The following is a 16,421-nucleotide window of genomic DNA, read 5'->3' as shown; positions in this document are numbered from 1 at the left end:
CGTGTGTCTGAAGAGACAGGAGGAGGGGCTGCTTTTCATCAAGCTGCTGCACATTTTCCCTGGTCCAGCCCACGGCTTTGCTGAAGCACCAGCCAGATATTAAAGCAGCAAATACATAAGCGCGCACACACACATCCGGACAGTACCCAATTCAGAGACCTCACGCACTGGAAAACATGTTTCCACCCACTCAACATCTACAGTAAATACGATTATTCAACTGAAGGCAAAAACACTGTCTTGACAGTGTATAAATCATGATTTCTTCTGGCAGCTGGGGGAAAAAAAATTGCAAAAAAAAAAAAAAAACACTTCTCACAAATGAATGAAGGTACTTATAATTTATTGCAGTTTGCACACAATTTAAAAATTTCACCAACAGCACACCAAAAAGTACAAAACTAAACAGCCTCATAATTTACTTCCCTTGAGAAAATGAAACATACTATGATTGTCAAAGCTAACTGTCTAACTCCATAAAAAGAACAATGTGAACATACCAAAGTCTCGAAAGGGAAGCAAGTACATGTGAAGTCAATCTGCCTCTTTTTCAGAATGCGATTGTCCTTTTTTTTTTCTTTTTTTTTTCGTTTGTTTTTTTTTTTTGTTTGTTTGACATAACTATTTTTATTCTCTCCCACCTCCTACACACGGTTGAAATTTTTCGTTGTTCTTCTTCACACTGGCTGTTTCCAGTTTTCAAGTAAACTAAAGGTTCGTCTGTTTTGTGGACATGCTTCATACTTTGTTTCACAGCTTCACTGCCAGTGAACAGAAGTGAAATAAAAATACATCCAGTAACTTTGCCAGTTCCAGTTCTCCCGCTCTGAGCATCAGTAGGCTGTTAACAGTAGTTTAAGGCGGTCAAGTACGATAGTAGAAGCCAGCATAAAACGAAAGCAGGGAAGAAAAAAAATAAACCTGTCTCAGAAACCCCCCCTCCCCAAGCCGACAGCTGATAATTTCTTTTTTTCTTTCACATTTTAGAGTGCAAAAGGTAAAAGTACCATCGTGCAAAAACAGCACGAGGAGCGTGCGCTGTTGGCAAATTTCAACCCTTTTCACTAGCTGTTGCACCACCCTATTGTATACTGGGAAGCTCAGGGCCCTTGAGGCCGTCGAGGCACACGAGCTTCTCCACTCTCGTCCTCTTTTCTCCTCTTGCTTAAACTTCACTCCTGCTCAAGTGTTAGTGTCTCGGGCTCCAACAGCGCTTTTCCAAATTTAGCTTTTCATCTCTCTCTCTCTCTCTCTCTTTCTCTCTCTCTCACACTTTTTTTTTTTTTTTTTTTGCCTTTTCTGTTTTTTGTTTTTGTTTTTTTTTAACTAACAAATATCTTCAGCTTTTTGTTCAATGTTTCCACATTCAGTAAGAAAATTACAGCTGATGTTAATTTATACAAAACAAACAAAAAGAATAAAGAAATATATTCTCCAAAAAAAGAAAAATCACACACAATGTTGAAAAAGAAGAAAAAAATTAAAAAATCAATCTACAGCAGTGTAACTATTTTATTCTTCAATAATCTAGCATTTATAGCTCTGGTAGTTATGTAATAATGTCAATTTGATCAAGAGTTAAAAATCTTAAAGGCATCTTTTCAGCATCTAATTTTTTTTTTGTTTTCTGTTTTCAAGGTGCAACCAAGCATGGCAAACATTTTCTCCTGTTAAATAGGAACTATACAAACACACACCCACACCCACACCCACACCCACACCCACACACACTCTCTCTCTCTCTCTCTTAGAGCTCGGAGCTTTATGCTATTTGCTGATTCTTCAGTGTTCGCCATACACAGTAGATCTGCTGAGCCCATCTTTACAGGAACTGACACACTGTCATATGGGTTTTCATGGCAACTAGATCTTCATGGCCACAGAATTTGATGCAAGTGCCAATCGAACAGATAAATAAATAAATTACAAACAAACAAACAAAACAAACCAGAAAAAAAAAAGAAAAAGGAAAGAAAAAAAAGGCGACACTTTTTAAAATGCTAACAGCGAGTAAACATGACACGGAGACAGCAGTTGGAGACCAGCAGTGGAGAACAGCAGTGTGTGAGGAGGTGCTAAGCAGGAGCGGCACTAGCTTTGGAAAAGATGTTCAGAGAGATGAAGCCTCTGCTGACACCCAGCTCCATGCTACACACTCGAGATCGGTTTGGCCAGAGACGTACTGCAGCCTAACATCAGTGCATTAACACAATCTTCACAGCCCAGTAGAACATCGTAACAGGAGCCACTCTCTCGTAAGAGTTTTAGATCATTAAAGAAAAAAGGAAAAAAAAAAGAAAAAGAAAGCAAAGAATCAAGAAAGGAAGCAAATGAGTTAATTAAAAAATACACTTTCCAATGCAAAACAACAACAAAAATAAGAGTTAAATAAAAATTCATGCAATTTCTACAGCTGTAATATTAAGGTAAATATATAATATATATTTATATATTTTTTTTTATTTAAACAGACGGGTGCCCTGACTGTAATGACTTGGTCTATTACAGTGTACAGCAATACAGCAATTCACATCTTCTTAAATATACAGGTTGGACATCATGCAACAACAGATCCCATTTTTTTTTTTGTGTGTGTTTTTTTTCTTTTTCTTTTTCGAAAACAAACCAAATATTTCTTAAAACACTACAGAAATCTCGATAAATGCAGCAAATGAAAACCCATTCTCAGCAGAAAAACAAGTGTTGAGGGTCTAAAAGAAAGACATTAACTCAGCCTGATCGTTAAATGATATAAAAAAACGTCTCGGTTGATATGAAAGAAAAAAAAAAAAAGAGGCTGTACATTGCATGAGTGCCTTTTGTCTTCTATCAGTCAAGTTTCCTATCACAAAAAAAACAACAACAAACAAACAAAAACAAAAGAAACGTACAAGAGCCTAAATAACACAAGCTTGGAGCTTTTTTTTTTCGAGCAAACATCCTCGCAGGATTTTGAGGACTTGCTTGTTAACATACTGCGTTTGCGTGCATGGACACACACACACACACAGAACACACACGAACACACACGCAGCCACTCTCACACACACCAGTATGAGATTTTTGCAAAATAAACGTATAGTAGTAGTAGTAGTAGTAGTAGTAGTGCACGATATATACACATGCTCATTTATGAGCTTTATGTGTACAGGTCAATAGAGGATCGTAGTACCCGTTTAGTGTAATGTTGATCAGTTTTGAACTTCCTCAGTGTATTACCTGAAATCTTCATATGCGTTCTTATGGCATGGATGTTAAATAAAATCAAGGAGTGTACAAGTGTACCTTCATACACTGCCGAATCTAGATTTTGCACATTGACAGCTGTAGCTATCAACCTTTGACTTGAAGGAAAAAAAAATATAAAAAAAAACAAAAAAATAAAAAAATTAAAAAACGCCACAACTAAATTGACCAGAAAAGAAAAATCAGTAGTAACATTTTCATGTGCTAGTAAAGTGCAATTTAACGAGATAAGCAATGTGTATATATAAGAAACATGACTGATGCAGACCTCTCAACCATTTCCCTGCCTCCCTACTTCTTACCTCTCTGCCTCTCTTGTTTGCTCTGTCTTAACTAATAAAGCAGTTTATTTTTGTATTTTATTTTTTTATTTTTTTGCTTTCATTTCCACAGTTCTTGCGAGCTATCCTCAAGTGGCCAGTCTCGGAGAGTGGGAAGGCTGAGCGCCTCGCTTTTCACTGAGAGCGAGTTGACGAGTTCGCAGTGGAACTTGCGGATGTGACGGTACAGGTCTCCGGACTGCGTGAAGCGCCGCTCGCACCACTTGCAGGCATGCGGCTTCTCGCGCGTGTGCACCACGGCGTGTCGGCTCAGGTTGTGCGAGTATTGGAAGCTCTTGCCGCACGTGGTGCACGTGTAGGGCTTCTCGCCCGAGTGTGTCCGCTCGTGCCGTTTCAGCGTGTACATGCAAGAGAACGTCTTGCCACAGATGGAGCATGTGGGCACGTTGACGTCGCCAGTGGTCGGTTTCGTGCGTGCACCTTCCTGCTCGCGGAAGTGCGTGCTCAAGTGGATCTGCAGCACGTGCGGACTCGGGAACACCTTGTTGCACAGGGGGCACATAAAGATCTGCGCGTGCGCTGCACTTAACATGCCCGACACATAGGGCAGCAGCGGGCTCTCTTGCGCCCGCTCGTTCTCACCGCCTAGCACCTCGCTGTCTACCTCGTCCTTGCTGTCACGCTCCAGAGTGGCCTCTCGTAGTGCTGTCAGGTGGGCCTCCAGGCCGAGCCCTAGCCGCTGGACGCTGTGTCCGTTGTGCCCAACGTGAATGCCGTTAGCATTCGACGATTCTTCCTTCAAGCCGCTATGTTCCATCTCGTACTCAGTGCTGGGCAGCTCATCATCATCGGAGCCTGTGTCTTTCTCCACCTTCACTTGCACCAGAGCGCTGTGTAGACTGTCTGGAGTGGCCGAGCCGCACAAATATGGGTTCCTGGCTTCACCTGGAGTGGCGCTTATGCTTGATTTTACCGACAGATCGAGTGCGCAGTCACCGGTTGGACAGAGCGAACCTGTAGAGCTGCTGGGACTCGCAGCGGCAGCGGCAGGAGACTTGCCATGTGCCTCAGCCTCACCGGGGCTGGCCGTGCGCTCTGATGCCAGCCGTGCCCACATCCGGGCCGGCTCCGGCGGGCACTGGCTGTCCCTTTTGCTCTCATCCTCATCGTCGTCGCTAGCAAGCAGGTTGCCACTTCCGCCCTCGGAGATGCTCTCGGCTCGGTCCGAGCAGCTAGAGGCGTCCTCCTCACGCCTGGTGCTGTCCGCCTCGGCCGTGGCCTTGTGTTTTAGCTTCTTTTTGCACACCTTGACGATGTCATACATATGCAGATAGCTGGCAGCAGCCAGTACGTCCTCCACGGGCAGGGACTTGAACTGCAGCTTGCCCTCATACATAAACTCGAGGAGCAGTGCGAACGCTGGCGCCGTTACAATGTCACTGTTCAGATGCACCACGTCCCGCTTGTCCAGCTGGTCCTTGTAGAAGAGATGGAAGTACATGCTGCACGAGGCCAGGACGGCACGGTGGGCACGGAACTGGACATCGCCCACCAGCACGGTGGAGTCGCACAGGAAGCCCTGATGCCTCTGCTCACTCAGACACTGCAGTAAATGTCTGCTGTGGTCCGGAAACTCCATGCTGTCTTCATAACCTGCAACAGACCGTACATGTTAGAGGGGCTCTGGCAGAACAACAATTGTTTTGTTTGTAGCCCTGTGTGGAACTTCTCTTTTTTTTCCCCCACCCGTTCCGTCCCCCTCACTCTCTCTCTCTACCCCCATGCACACTCACTGGCTCTCACACACACACACACACACACACACACACACACACACACACACACACACACACACACACACACACACACACACACACACACTAATTCTTTCTCCCTCCCCTCCCTCAATCCATCCCTGTGGGAACACTAGAAAAATGTTCACTGCAGAGCCGATATAAAAGGATTACAATCATTCGAGTAAAAAAAAAAAAAAATAAAATAAATAAATAATCATAATAATATTCTTTATTTGTCCTATAAATCCTTTTTTATACTAGAGAATCAAGACATATTTCATCTACCCATCTAGGAAAGTAACTGCATTGAATGTCAGTAATAAATGTAAAGACTGCACATTCATTTCTTGGCACTTTTATAACATCTCTAAAGCTTTTTATGTTCTGACAAACAGGCATTTATTTTACACTCCCAAGTAAAGTCCAGAATTAAAAAATTAAATGTAAATGAAAAATAGAATTAATACTTACAAACAATTTAAATGGGGAAAAAAAAAAGATTAAATTAAAAAAACAAATTAAATTCAGTTGCAAGTGCAACATTGAGAGTCTCTTGGTTATAAAGCGAAGTCCTGATGCTACAGATTTCTGTTTGCGAGTAATTTCACCTTTTGTGCTCCTGAAGTAGTTATTTTTAATAACCCACTTTGGCCAGGATGGTGCGTTTGGGTAACCGTCTTGCAGGTACACAAACAGCTCAACGATGCAGTCACACTGCAGCAAGAATGCTAAGTACTGTCTTTAAGACTTCGCTAAGTGAAGTCTCAGAACATCAGGGCGACTTTCATTAAAGCGCTGACCGGCAGCCACCAAAATGAACTGACATCAAGTACCCTACCCAAAAAAATGAATAAATTAAATACAAAAAGAGGAAAAAAGCAACCAAAATGAGCACACTGACAATCCAAGTGCACAACTGATTTAAAATACCAATAAACCCAATTTTAAAAAGAATAACAATAATTCACACCTGTTACCCGTGGAGACTGCTCCCTTCTCAAAAAATGCATCATGGGCACCATGTTCAACCAGCGAGCATAAATAAACTCATTTGAATCTTCATTCAAATCTGATTGGGATACCAAGCCAACCCCCCTTAAACAACGCTCAGACCTTCGTTAATGAGAGGCTTTGGTGGGGAGGACTTGGGACAGCCAACCCCAAGCCAACCCCTCCTCCTATTCTATCTCCTCCCCAAATCTTTGGAGAAATGGAACATCCTCCCCAAAGAAGAAGCTGCAGCAGATTTACAATACAATCACTTTAAGTGCCCTGTAGTCTACATCAATCCTAATCCTTAAGATGGCTAAAAATAAAGATTGTAGGACAGCTCGCAAGGTAGAAGCGATCAAATTAGGAGGCTCCGAGGACAGAGAGGGACGAAGAAGGAGGCTTATAAACATCTGATCCAGCTGACTGAGGCCATATGGCAGCTGCTGCCCAGATAAAGAGATTAAGACTAGGAGGAGTGCGATTACAGCTGTCTAGCCAATTCAGGCAGCTCAAATCTGCAAGTTCTAAATTAGTCACTACCAACACAAGAAAAAAAAAAAAAAAAAAAAAAAAAAAAAAAAAAAAAAAGGACTGACAATTCTGTGCACTAATTGTAGGAGTTATTTCAGATTTTTAACAATTTATTTTTAGGTCAATAAATAAACAAAACAGAGAATTGTATTTTGCTCAAATGTACTGAGATGAATATTTCAGCATGCCAAAGAAATTAATTCATTTTACAAAAAAAAAAAAAAAGGCAACTTCTAAAGATTACAAAATATTTATTTAAAAATGACTAGACTGTATAAATAAATAAAAACTTTATTTCCTTTATACTTCACACAAACAGCAACAAACAATCGCACAACTGTTACAACCAATCTACTGTTCCTCATTCGTAGCGAGGCAAGCGAAACTAAAGCTAGCCGACCAAACAAGCAGCTTAATGAAAAGCTTGCTCGGTAACATTGTCCCGACAACAAGGAGCGTCACTCGTCCCCTGCCTGGTTACACTACACTGCTGCAAAATCCTTTACTTCCTATTTCACCCGACTTACATGCAACTGACTGATAACACAAGGGGGGGAAAAAAAGACAAAAACTAAAGAAACAAGAGAGGGAAAGAAATGAGTTAAGGAAAGGCCAGCAAGCTCTCTATTCAGAAGCCACAGACCCCCTGGTACAGTACCTGCGGTTCGCATCAACTTGATTAAGTCCACTGTTGTGGTAGCGCCTGCTGTAGTTCCCTTCTCAAAATCAATGAAGGGCTCGTAGGAGGAGGAGGAGAGAAAGACAGAGAGAGAGAGAGAGAGCGCGAGAGAGAGTGCAAGAGAGAGAGAGAGAGAGAGAGAGAGCGAGAGAGAGATAGGGAGCAGGGGAAACAAAATCAAACTGCGAGGGACAGATGCAAAGTGGAGGAGATGTTGGAGGGGAACGCGATGCCTCCTCCTGCACACAGATCCGCACACACACTAACTCGCAGTCTGTGCGGCAGAAGAAAAGACTGGGGGATGGCAGCCTGTCAGCTGCTCTGACATCATGTTCAGATGGAAATGCTACCTCCAGCTGTGCTCCTTTTAGTGCCATATGCTACTCCTCTACACTCTTGCCACCAGCCTCTCCTTTATACAACTTTGTTTCTCTTTCTCTCCCTTTAAAAAGGCGAAGGAGGGGTGTGCGGAGGGGGGAAAGGAACTGTTGAGAGGTGATTCTGTGGAAAACCGGCCAACCCCCCCCCCCCCCCCCCCCCCCTCACTTGTAATCTCCCGGCAAAGGCGAACTTTAGAAAATAGGTCTGCGTGAAAGCCGACACTTTTTTTCTAACCTAGTTTCCTGCACGGAGAATTTAAATACCCTCAAGTTTTTTTTTTCCTTTTCCCCTCTCTCTCACACTCACTCACTCTCTCTCTCATTCTTTTTTTCCCTGCTCTCCTTCCAGTAACCATAAACAAAGGCCGGCACAGTGCATTTGCAAATGACAGATCCACGCAGATGATATTGTTTTCGACTACTTCATGGTTCACCGGCCGCACCATTACTGTCATTCATTCTCCTCACCCTCTGGACGACTCGCTGAGGAGGAGAAAAAAAATGAAAGAATGGACAAAGGAAGCGATCCTATAGAGCTCATGAGCAGGGCTTTAACAAAACAAAACAAAAAAGAAAAAAGAAGAAGAAAAGGTTCTTTAATGGGACTACTTAAGGCTTAGTTTAACTCCATGTTTTTACCCTTAATCACAGTTCAGGAGAATTAAAAAAGGGGAGAGAACGTTTTACTGTCTCAACCGACATCACTCAAACAAGTTATGTAGTATATATATAAAAATTAAAGTGTATATAAATATATAATAATTATAAATAAATGAAAATATAAAAAAAAATCCAGCAGTGATGACCGCAGTTTAGAAATTTTACTCAATAATGATCATAAAAAAATAAAATAAAAAAATAAAAATAAGTGCAAGGCAGATAAACTTCTCCAGCTTATTGCACCTGCCTCATTCCCATAGAGCAATCCCTGTCTTACTGTTACAATGAATCGATCATTCGTATAAACGATCAACACACACACACACACACACACACACACACACTCTACTGACATAACAACGAGTGTATGAGTGTGTGTTTTTCTCGATAACGTACCGCTGTTTGATCTATTTAAAGCGCTTGATATGAAGAAGCCCACAGCTGTGCGAGGTCTAATTGAACAGCATGCCGGAGAGAAACTTGTGTCCATGACATGCCAAACAAATGCGTTTGTTCCAGTCAGTCGTGTAACTTATCATTCTGTCTAAACTTACACAAATAGGGAATTTATAAGAGATTGTTTTTGTTTTTTAACGGATGTATAATATAGATATTGTTAGAGAAGTGTGTGTGTGGTGCTGGTGGTATTTGCGTGCTTAGAGAAATCTAACGCGAATCTCTGGTTTCTTTTGGATACAGAGGTGTCGAGGACACACATACACAGAGCGAGCCGTGTGTGTGTGCACCGAGAACTGGAGGGGAGAAAGCTAGCTCGCAGCTAACACAGGAAAAAGTAAGGCAGCTACCTGCACTGTTACATTTCCCACAGCAGGCCCGGATTGAGCAGGCGCTCGCGCTCAGGCTACTCGCTCCCCACTCACTGGTTTTCTTCCTAAACACAACACAAGAGCGACTAAGAGAAAATAAATAAAATAAACCCCCCCAATAAAAGCTTTCCACCCTTTTCCAGCGTAACCCTGCTTCTCATCTGATTCTACAGAGCGCCTCGCAATTAAAAAAAAGAAGAGAAGAGAAGAGAAGAGAAGGCACTTACAGACCAGCGAGCTCCAACGACTTCCCACTTCCTCTGACCAAATACACGGCGGTAGAGGAAAAAAAAACACCCCAGAAGAAGAAGTGAATTTGACTTTCAGCAGCTTTCCATATCCGCCGCGCTGCAGGAAACACGGAGCGGAGTAGAGCGGAGTGGAGCAGTGCGGAGAGAAGAGAGAGAGGAGCGCGGGGACAGGAGCTGCGGCGGCGGCGGCGGTGGCCAGATGTTTCCGAGCTGTTGCTACTCAACTCTCCGGGAAAAGGAAAAAAAAAAAAAAAAAGGGGGAAGCGCTCGTGACTGGCGGCGTCCGAGGCCAATAGATGAGGCGAGGAGGACCGCCGAGGCGAATTGGAAGCTGCTATCGAGTGGGAAAGAGGGAGGGATGTGTTCGTCTCCTCGGCGTAGGTTGACACCGGGTAACAGTGAGAAAGCAGAAAAAAAAAAAAACACACACACGGAGCGGACCTGGTTTCCAAGAAGAGAAGAGTGGCGCAGAGAGAGAGAGAAGGGAGAGGGAGAGAGCCGCGCGCGTAGGCTTATGGGCAATGTAGTCACGCGCACAACGGCCACAAAGAACAGGTGCGTTATCCGGTTTCCGCCCCGCCTTCCATGGGTCACGTGACCGCCAGCTCCCGACCGTCTCCTGCGCGGCAGAGCAGCACCGCCTCTGATACACACCACTGTAACATGGGCATTGTGCTGGGCACGAGAAGGACAAGATTTCTTTTATTAATTATGTTTATATTTTTATTTATTTTGTTATATAGATATTATATTATATAATATTAAGGATTTATTATGAATGCACTATGTCTCTATATGTCTATCAAATCAAATCAAAAATAAACATTTTTGTCGAAAATACATTCACACAAAGTACGACATGCTTTTTGCGACTCTAAAACATGTAAATAGAAATAAAAATATAACATAAAAAATAAGCAAATCAAAATATAAAGTATAAAAAGACTAAAAGTTAGATAAAAGTATAACCACAAGTAGGGATAAAATAAAACAATTAAAAAGTATATATATATATATTTATTTATTTATTTGAGTAGTTTGGAAGTACACATTATAAGTAATCTAAAGTACTTTCTACAAAATAAAATAAGTAGTTAAGCCTAAATTGGATTATGATTTATGATTAATTGACAAAATAATATGGAGGGACTAATACATCGAATAATCGAACATGACCAATATAGATAAACAAATGTATTCTAATTGTGCTTTTATTGGTTCATTGATTGATTGTTTATTGTTCAATTCATTGATTCATACATTAAAAAAAAGGAGTAATGAACATGGACAAACATATGAAAGTGCATAAATACATAAAGATAATATTAATAAATAAATATAAATTTAATACAAATCTATTATATTGTTTGTTATGGCTCATTTTTGTGTTAAGGCGTTGCTCAAAATAACTGTAGAAAGATCGATATAGTTCATTTTTTCGTTTTTTCTTTTGTTCCTTTTGTTCTTTGAGTTTTGTTGGAGTATGTGAAGTCAAAGAAGTTTAATGGTTCTTAAACTAAATAAGTCAGTAGTTTGATTTCATTTCAAAATGGGTACAAATCATTGAAACGTTAATAAATCATGATTACATTACGCACAATAGTACCTTCCCCTCCACATTCTATCACAGGCTGTTACTGCAAATGTGAAAACTGACTTCAATAACATTACCAGCACAACTAAATTGAAAAATTCAGTCCAGACACATGTGCCAGTACAGATCATAGCATAACAATTGACTTGTCTAGAGTCGAGTGTGTCCTGCGGTGCTGAGGCTGTAGAGTCAGTGTGGTGCGCTGCAGGGAGTGCATAATCAGGTGAGTGCAGAGGCCCCACAGATGTGTGAAGCCAAGTTCACTCAGGGCCTGATGAATACACTCACTTGTTCCTGAGAGCTGGCTGTAAAAACCCAGCCCGCCCTCCGCCGTCATGGTCCCACACTCAATGTGCCTCTTTCGCCCCAGTAAATTAATTGGCGTTACTAATACATTTCAAAACAAACCACTGTCCTCCCAGGTCTGGAATCTTGACCTAACACCATTATTATTTAATGCTGAGCATGGCCTCCTGATTAAGCTGATGCGGTGACGGTTTCATTGCATGAACTACATGTGGGGGACGCTTTAAAGCTCTCTGCATTCCTTCTATTGTTGTTGCAGTGCCACCCAACAATCTGCTCCTTGTTTGGTCAAGGAGTGTTGAGAAGGATCATCGTTCAGCAAGTTTCACATCATTCATCAATGGATGTGTCCTGCATGTGTGAGAATGGATCAACCTGCAGTTTACTTCTTAACATATTTGCATACCATCATTTACCCCTCGGATTTTCTAAAATGATGGTTGCAGAAAAAGTTGCTGTTACTATAATAAGAGATCAGTTTTCTATACTTGGAACAAAAGTTTCTTTCTTTCTTTCTTTCTTTCTTTCTTTCTTTCTTTCTTTCTTTCTTTCTTTCTTTCTTTCTTTCTTTCTTTCGTTCTTTCTTTCTTTCTTTCTTTCTTTCTTTCTTTCTTTCTTTCTTTCTTGTCAACTAGTCCAATAAAAAAATAAAAAAAACAATATAACCCAAACTTGGAATATTCCTTTTTTATTACAGCTTGGACACCAGCCACATTTTGCAGTTCAGCACACTGTTCGGGTAAACATATTATAACCTAAAATATTAAATTTTATTGATTAAGATGCTTAAACTCATTTCTTGTGGTTTAGAATGCAACCTACTGCCAATGTTCATCACTGCCTGATGAAATAGTGAGGAAGAAAAAAAGCTTTTATGTTCAAAAATGTTGGAAAGTTCAAAGTCGTTTCTTGTGTACGAGAGAGAGAGAGAGAGAGAGAGAGAGAGAGAGAGAGAGAGAGAGAGAGAGAGAGAGAGAGATAGATTATCAGTAATTAACATAGCTATTCTTTTATTCCTTGCACCTCATACTATAACCAAAAGGCTTTCCTGGTTCCACATGTTTTATGGCCATTGTAGTTCTTTGGATGTTGTTGTGCCATGAGCAGTTTGTGCAAACTGGTGTTTGAACTGTGGATTTTTTTGTGCTGGACCCCCCATTTTTCATAACTAAATGGGAAGATGTAAAGGCTTCCTCATCTGCCACTGAAAAGCAGTGTTCTGGAGTGTAGAGAAGGATGGACTGTCAAGGGTCTTACTGTGATATCGTGAAAGGAACCTTATAAAGACATACACAAATACTACAATCAACATTTCACGAAATTCTTCGAATTTATGGTTTATGAAATATTATTTATTACTGATTAATAAAACGTTTCCCTTTTAAATAGGTTACAGTGTTTTAAGTTGCATTTGTCTGAGTTCCTTCCTCTAGAGGTCACTGTGCAATCCGTGTTGGTGAATGTCACAATTCTAATCAGTACATCCGATCAGGTGGACTACATACATACATACACCAAAACTCATTCTTACATACATTGATCTCATTAAACAGATACACATCTTTCTAAAATAACGACATTTATATTAAGTCATAGATTGTACACTAAAATATGTGTAACATTCAGGGAGCCAGCAATATGGTCACCAAATGTCTGGGGAAATAGTGTACATCTAACTTAATTCTACATTCCCAGCATTTATTTATTACATTTAATGATAGCATATGATTATATAATAGTTATATGATATTTTTATATTTCTGAAAGCTCTGGTTTTGCTGAATCCAAAATGAGTTTGTAAAAAAAGCTTGCCTGTGTAAGCAACTTCAAGCTTAATCGAGGTGACAATATTTTTCCTAAGCGTAAATATCACTTGCTTTTAGTCTGTAGTGCATGCACACACACACACACACACACACACACACACACACACACACACACACACACACATACACACACACACACACACACACACACACACACATACAAAAGCAAACATGCCAGGGGAGAAAACCAGTTTGCTGGCCAGCATGTTTAAGTAGTTCTCCCGGATTGCTGGGATTCTCCTTCTAATTATGCAAATACGTGTTGCTTGGAGGTACAATTTTCACAGGGTGCCTGCCATTAGACAGGATTAGACAGATGTTGATACACTGGCTTTTTGATGAGATTAATCACGCTCCAGAGCACACAGCCAGAGAAAGAAAAAAAGAGTGAAAGAGAGAGAGAGAGAGAGAGAGAGAGAGAGAGAGAGAGAGAGAGAGAGAGAGGAGTAAAAAGGAGAGGCAAAGAGAGAAAGAAAAAGTGAAAGGAAAAAAGAGAGCTGTCCAGTTTCACAACTGGTATCTTAATAAGTATGAAGAACTAGGGCAGTACGACAATGCACACATTATATAATAAACACAGTGCTAAAACAGCTCTTGCTTTCGATCTGAAAAATGCAAATGCTTCTTGTCATTATGATCTCCTAATAATACATTATTCTAATGGGTTCATCTTTGATTCTTGATATACCAAAGTACATTTGTACTGCCAAAAAACATAGTTACATACTGTGTGAAAAGATATGATAAAAATGGGACAACAGTGTTGGTGTTTGTATTAAAAAAAAAAAAAAAAAATAATAATAATAATAATAATAATAATTATTATTATTATTATTATTATTAATTAATACATTTTTTAATTAAATTTGAACTTGAGTTTTGCACCAAATAATCCACTATCAGAACTCCAAAAAACATGATAAGTAAGTGGATTGGTCCTTTAAATTGATGACTGATGACTGACTGGGTTAAAAGACCTTATACAAAAGTATTTTAATATTAATACTAATACTAACTTACACATATATAGCTATTCCATAGAACAAAATATAAGACACTTAAAAATAGCTGCAAGCAGTAATTGAGAGTCAAAGCACCAAGGATACAGCATTGTCTGTTTCCTGAGGATGTTATTGTATCATAAAACATACACTTAAGCATGAAAAAATGCACAGGAATCCACTGTAAAGGTATTTTGCAATGAATCAGACATCCTTTCATTCTGATGTAGTCTCTTCTACAAATCATGGTTTGTGCTAGGGCCGTTTCATCATTTTACATCTCTAAACTTAAATTTTTTTCAGAGCTCTGGTCCATCTCTCTCCTCTGATCTCATAGCTGCACAGTAATTGAGAGCACATCCTCCGAGGTGGCAAACTCAGCTCTCAGCTCAGTGGGGATGAGCTCCTTTTTGGATATTATTTTCATTACCGGCAAGGTCACGGAGGTGGTCAAAGTCATCACTGTCACAATCCTCACCCTTCCAATGAGAAACATTCCACACCTCTTTTTGCTCCTCCTTATGCCTCCTACTTAGATTCATTAACATCGTCTGGCATTCAAGACACACAAAAGATGCACAGATTATAATAAAATAAATATTCATAAAAAAGTTTATGCTGAATTCGGAACCTTCAAAGATGATATAAGCCACAAACCACAGTACTGTATATCTGTAAGCAATGATTATTGGCACAGGCACCAAGAATGCACTTGCCAGTATATTGATGTTTATATGCCATATTACTTAATGTACATGTGAACTATAACCTGTATAACGTACTGTGGAATCAAACTGCACTTGCAGAAGGTGTCTAGATCTGTTAATGATTACAGTTGGACGGAATCAGTTATTTCCAGACTGGACTGAAAACATTTTACACTGGTAGAGCAGTGGGTTTTAATAGGAGACAGACTGTCATTCTTCTTATACTGTGGCAATTCTAAAAGGGAAGATCTGTACTGACAATGGTGATTATACAAGCAGCAGATCTTCCTAGACTGTTATTTCTTTCTTTCTATCCAGAAATATAAAAAGGACATGGTAAGAGGGATGCAATGGAAGTGATGGTAAGATTCACAGAATCACATTGGTGCATCGGCATAAAATGTGATGCATCGATTTAAAAAAGTGTGTGATGCATTGTTTTTTTTTACATATTTGAATTGATAAAGCCTTATTTATTTATATATAATTATTAGTGTATGTATGAAACCTTAGAAAATTAGAAAGTGACCAATAATTTGTGACTTAATTTAATTTGATTTCTTCTTGTTATACTTTTTCTCAAGCGCTTTCACTCAGCATCGCCGCTGCTACGTGAATATGACGTATCATAACACTACCGAGGCGTGTCCTGAGAGTCACATAGAATACAGATTAACATGGCAGAGGTAGAGCTGCATCTTCCTGGAAACAGAACAGGAAAAGAAAGTCTGGTTTTATTTCATCTTTTTTCTTTTTTTGCACTACAAAGGCCTATTTGCGAAAAGGCCACGTGTTAGAAGTCAGAAGGCTCTTAAGTAAATTAATGATTTGCTGTCTGTCTGAACCAAAGAAATAAAAGTGAACTGTCTGTATCGTATTGAATTTTATGATTTTTTTTGGTTGCATCATTTTGCATTGAATGTTAAATCAAATCGAAATAGGATCACATTGCATGGTAATAGGGGTGAATCCTATCGCATCACATTACATCGGTTTTTGCTTTATATGTATCTTTAATGGCTTTGCAGTTTGGCTCAATCAATTGTCTATGCAGTTAGTTACAGAGATGCACATCCCTAATCCTATATATATATGCTTCTTCAAGCATTTTGCCAGCACTTCTGATGTGGAAATCAAGCATGCCTTTCCCTTTCTCTTTCTCAGTCTCATCACCTCCACCTCAATAATTGAACGAGCAGCCTCTGGTTTGTAGACTGTAAATTATGTTGTTAGTTACTGTAGCCCTGCATACTTTGATCATAGCAGACACTTGCTTTTCTGTAACAGGTGTTCTACATAGGGGTTTGCATCTCTAATTTTAGTTAAGCATCTTGTCTCTTAAT

General features: G+C 40.0%; 1 protein-coding gene across 5 annotated transcripts; it reads right to left on the bottom strand.

The window, feature by feature from the left end:
- Positions 1 to 326: 326 nt before the first annotated feature.
- zbtb18 (zinc finger and BTB domain containing 18) lies at positions 327 to 10,427 on the bottom strand. Of its 5 annotated transcripts, none has more exons than XM_083540011.1 (3): positions 9,621 to 10,427; positions 9,373 to 9,458; positions 327 to 5,180 (listed from the first exon to the last, which is right to left on the bottom strand). In XM_083540011.1, exon 3 carries the CDS (start codon positions 5,164 to 5,166, stop codon positions 3,628 to 3,630), a length of 1,539 nt encoding a protein of 512 aa, XP_083396137.1. In that variant the 5' UTR covers positions 5,167 to 5,180; positions 9,373 to 9,458; positions 9,621 to 10,427; the 3' UTR covers positions 327 to 3,627. The 5 variants fall into 5 exon arrangements, with proteins under 5 accessions (XP_083396137.1, XP_083396135.1, XP_083396136.1 ...); XM_083540009.1 differs by lacking the exon at positions 9,373 to 9,458 and adding an exon at positions 7,506 to 8,389 and having other exon boundaries at positions 9,621 to 9,670; XM_083540010.1 differs by lacking the exon at positions 9,373 to 9,458.
- Positions 10,428 to 16,421: the final 5,994 nt, after the last annotated feature.

The sequence above is a fragment of the Silurus aristotelis genome (genome assembly GCF_946808225.1).
Source record: "Silurus aristotelis genome assembly, chromosome: 4".
In the NCBI taxonomy this organism is placed as follows: Eukaryota; Metazoa; Chordata; class Actinopteri; order Siluriformes; family Siluridae; genus Silurus; species Silurus aristotelis.
Note: the sequence above shows the minus strand (reverse complement) of the source record. Positions and strands in the feature narration are given on the sequence as shown.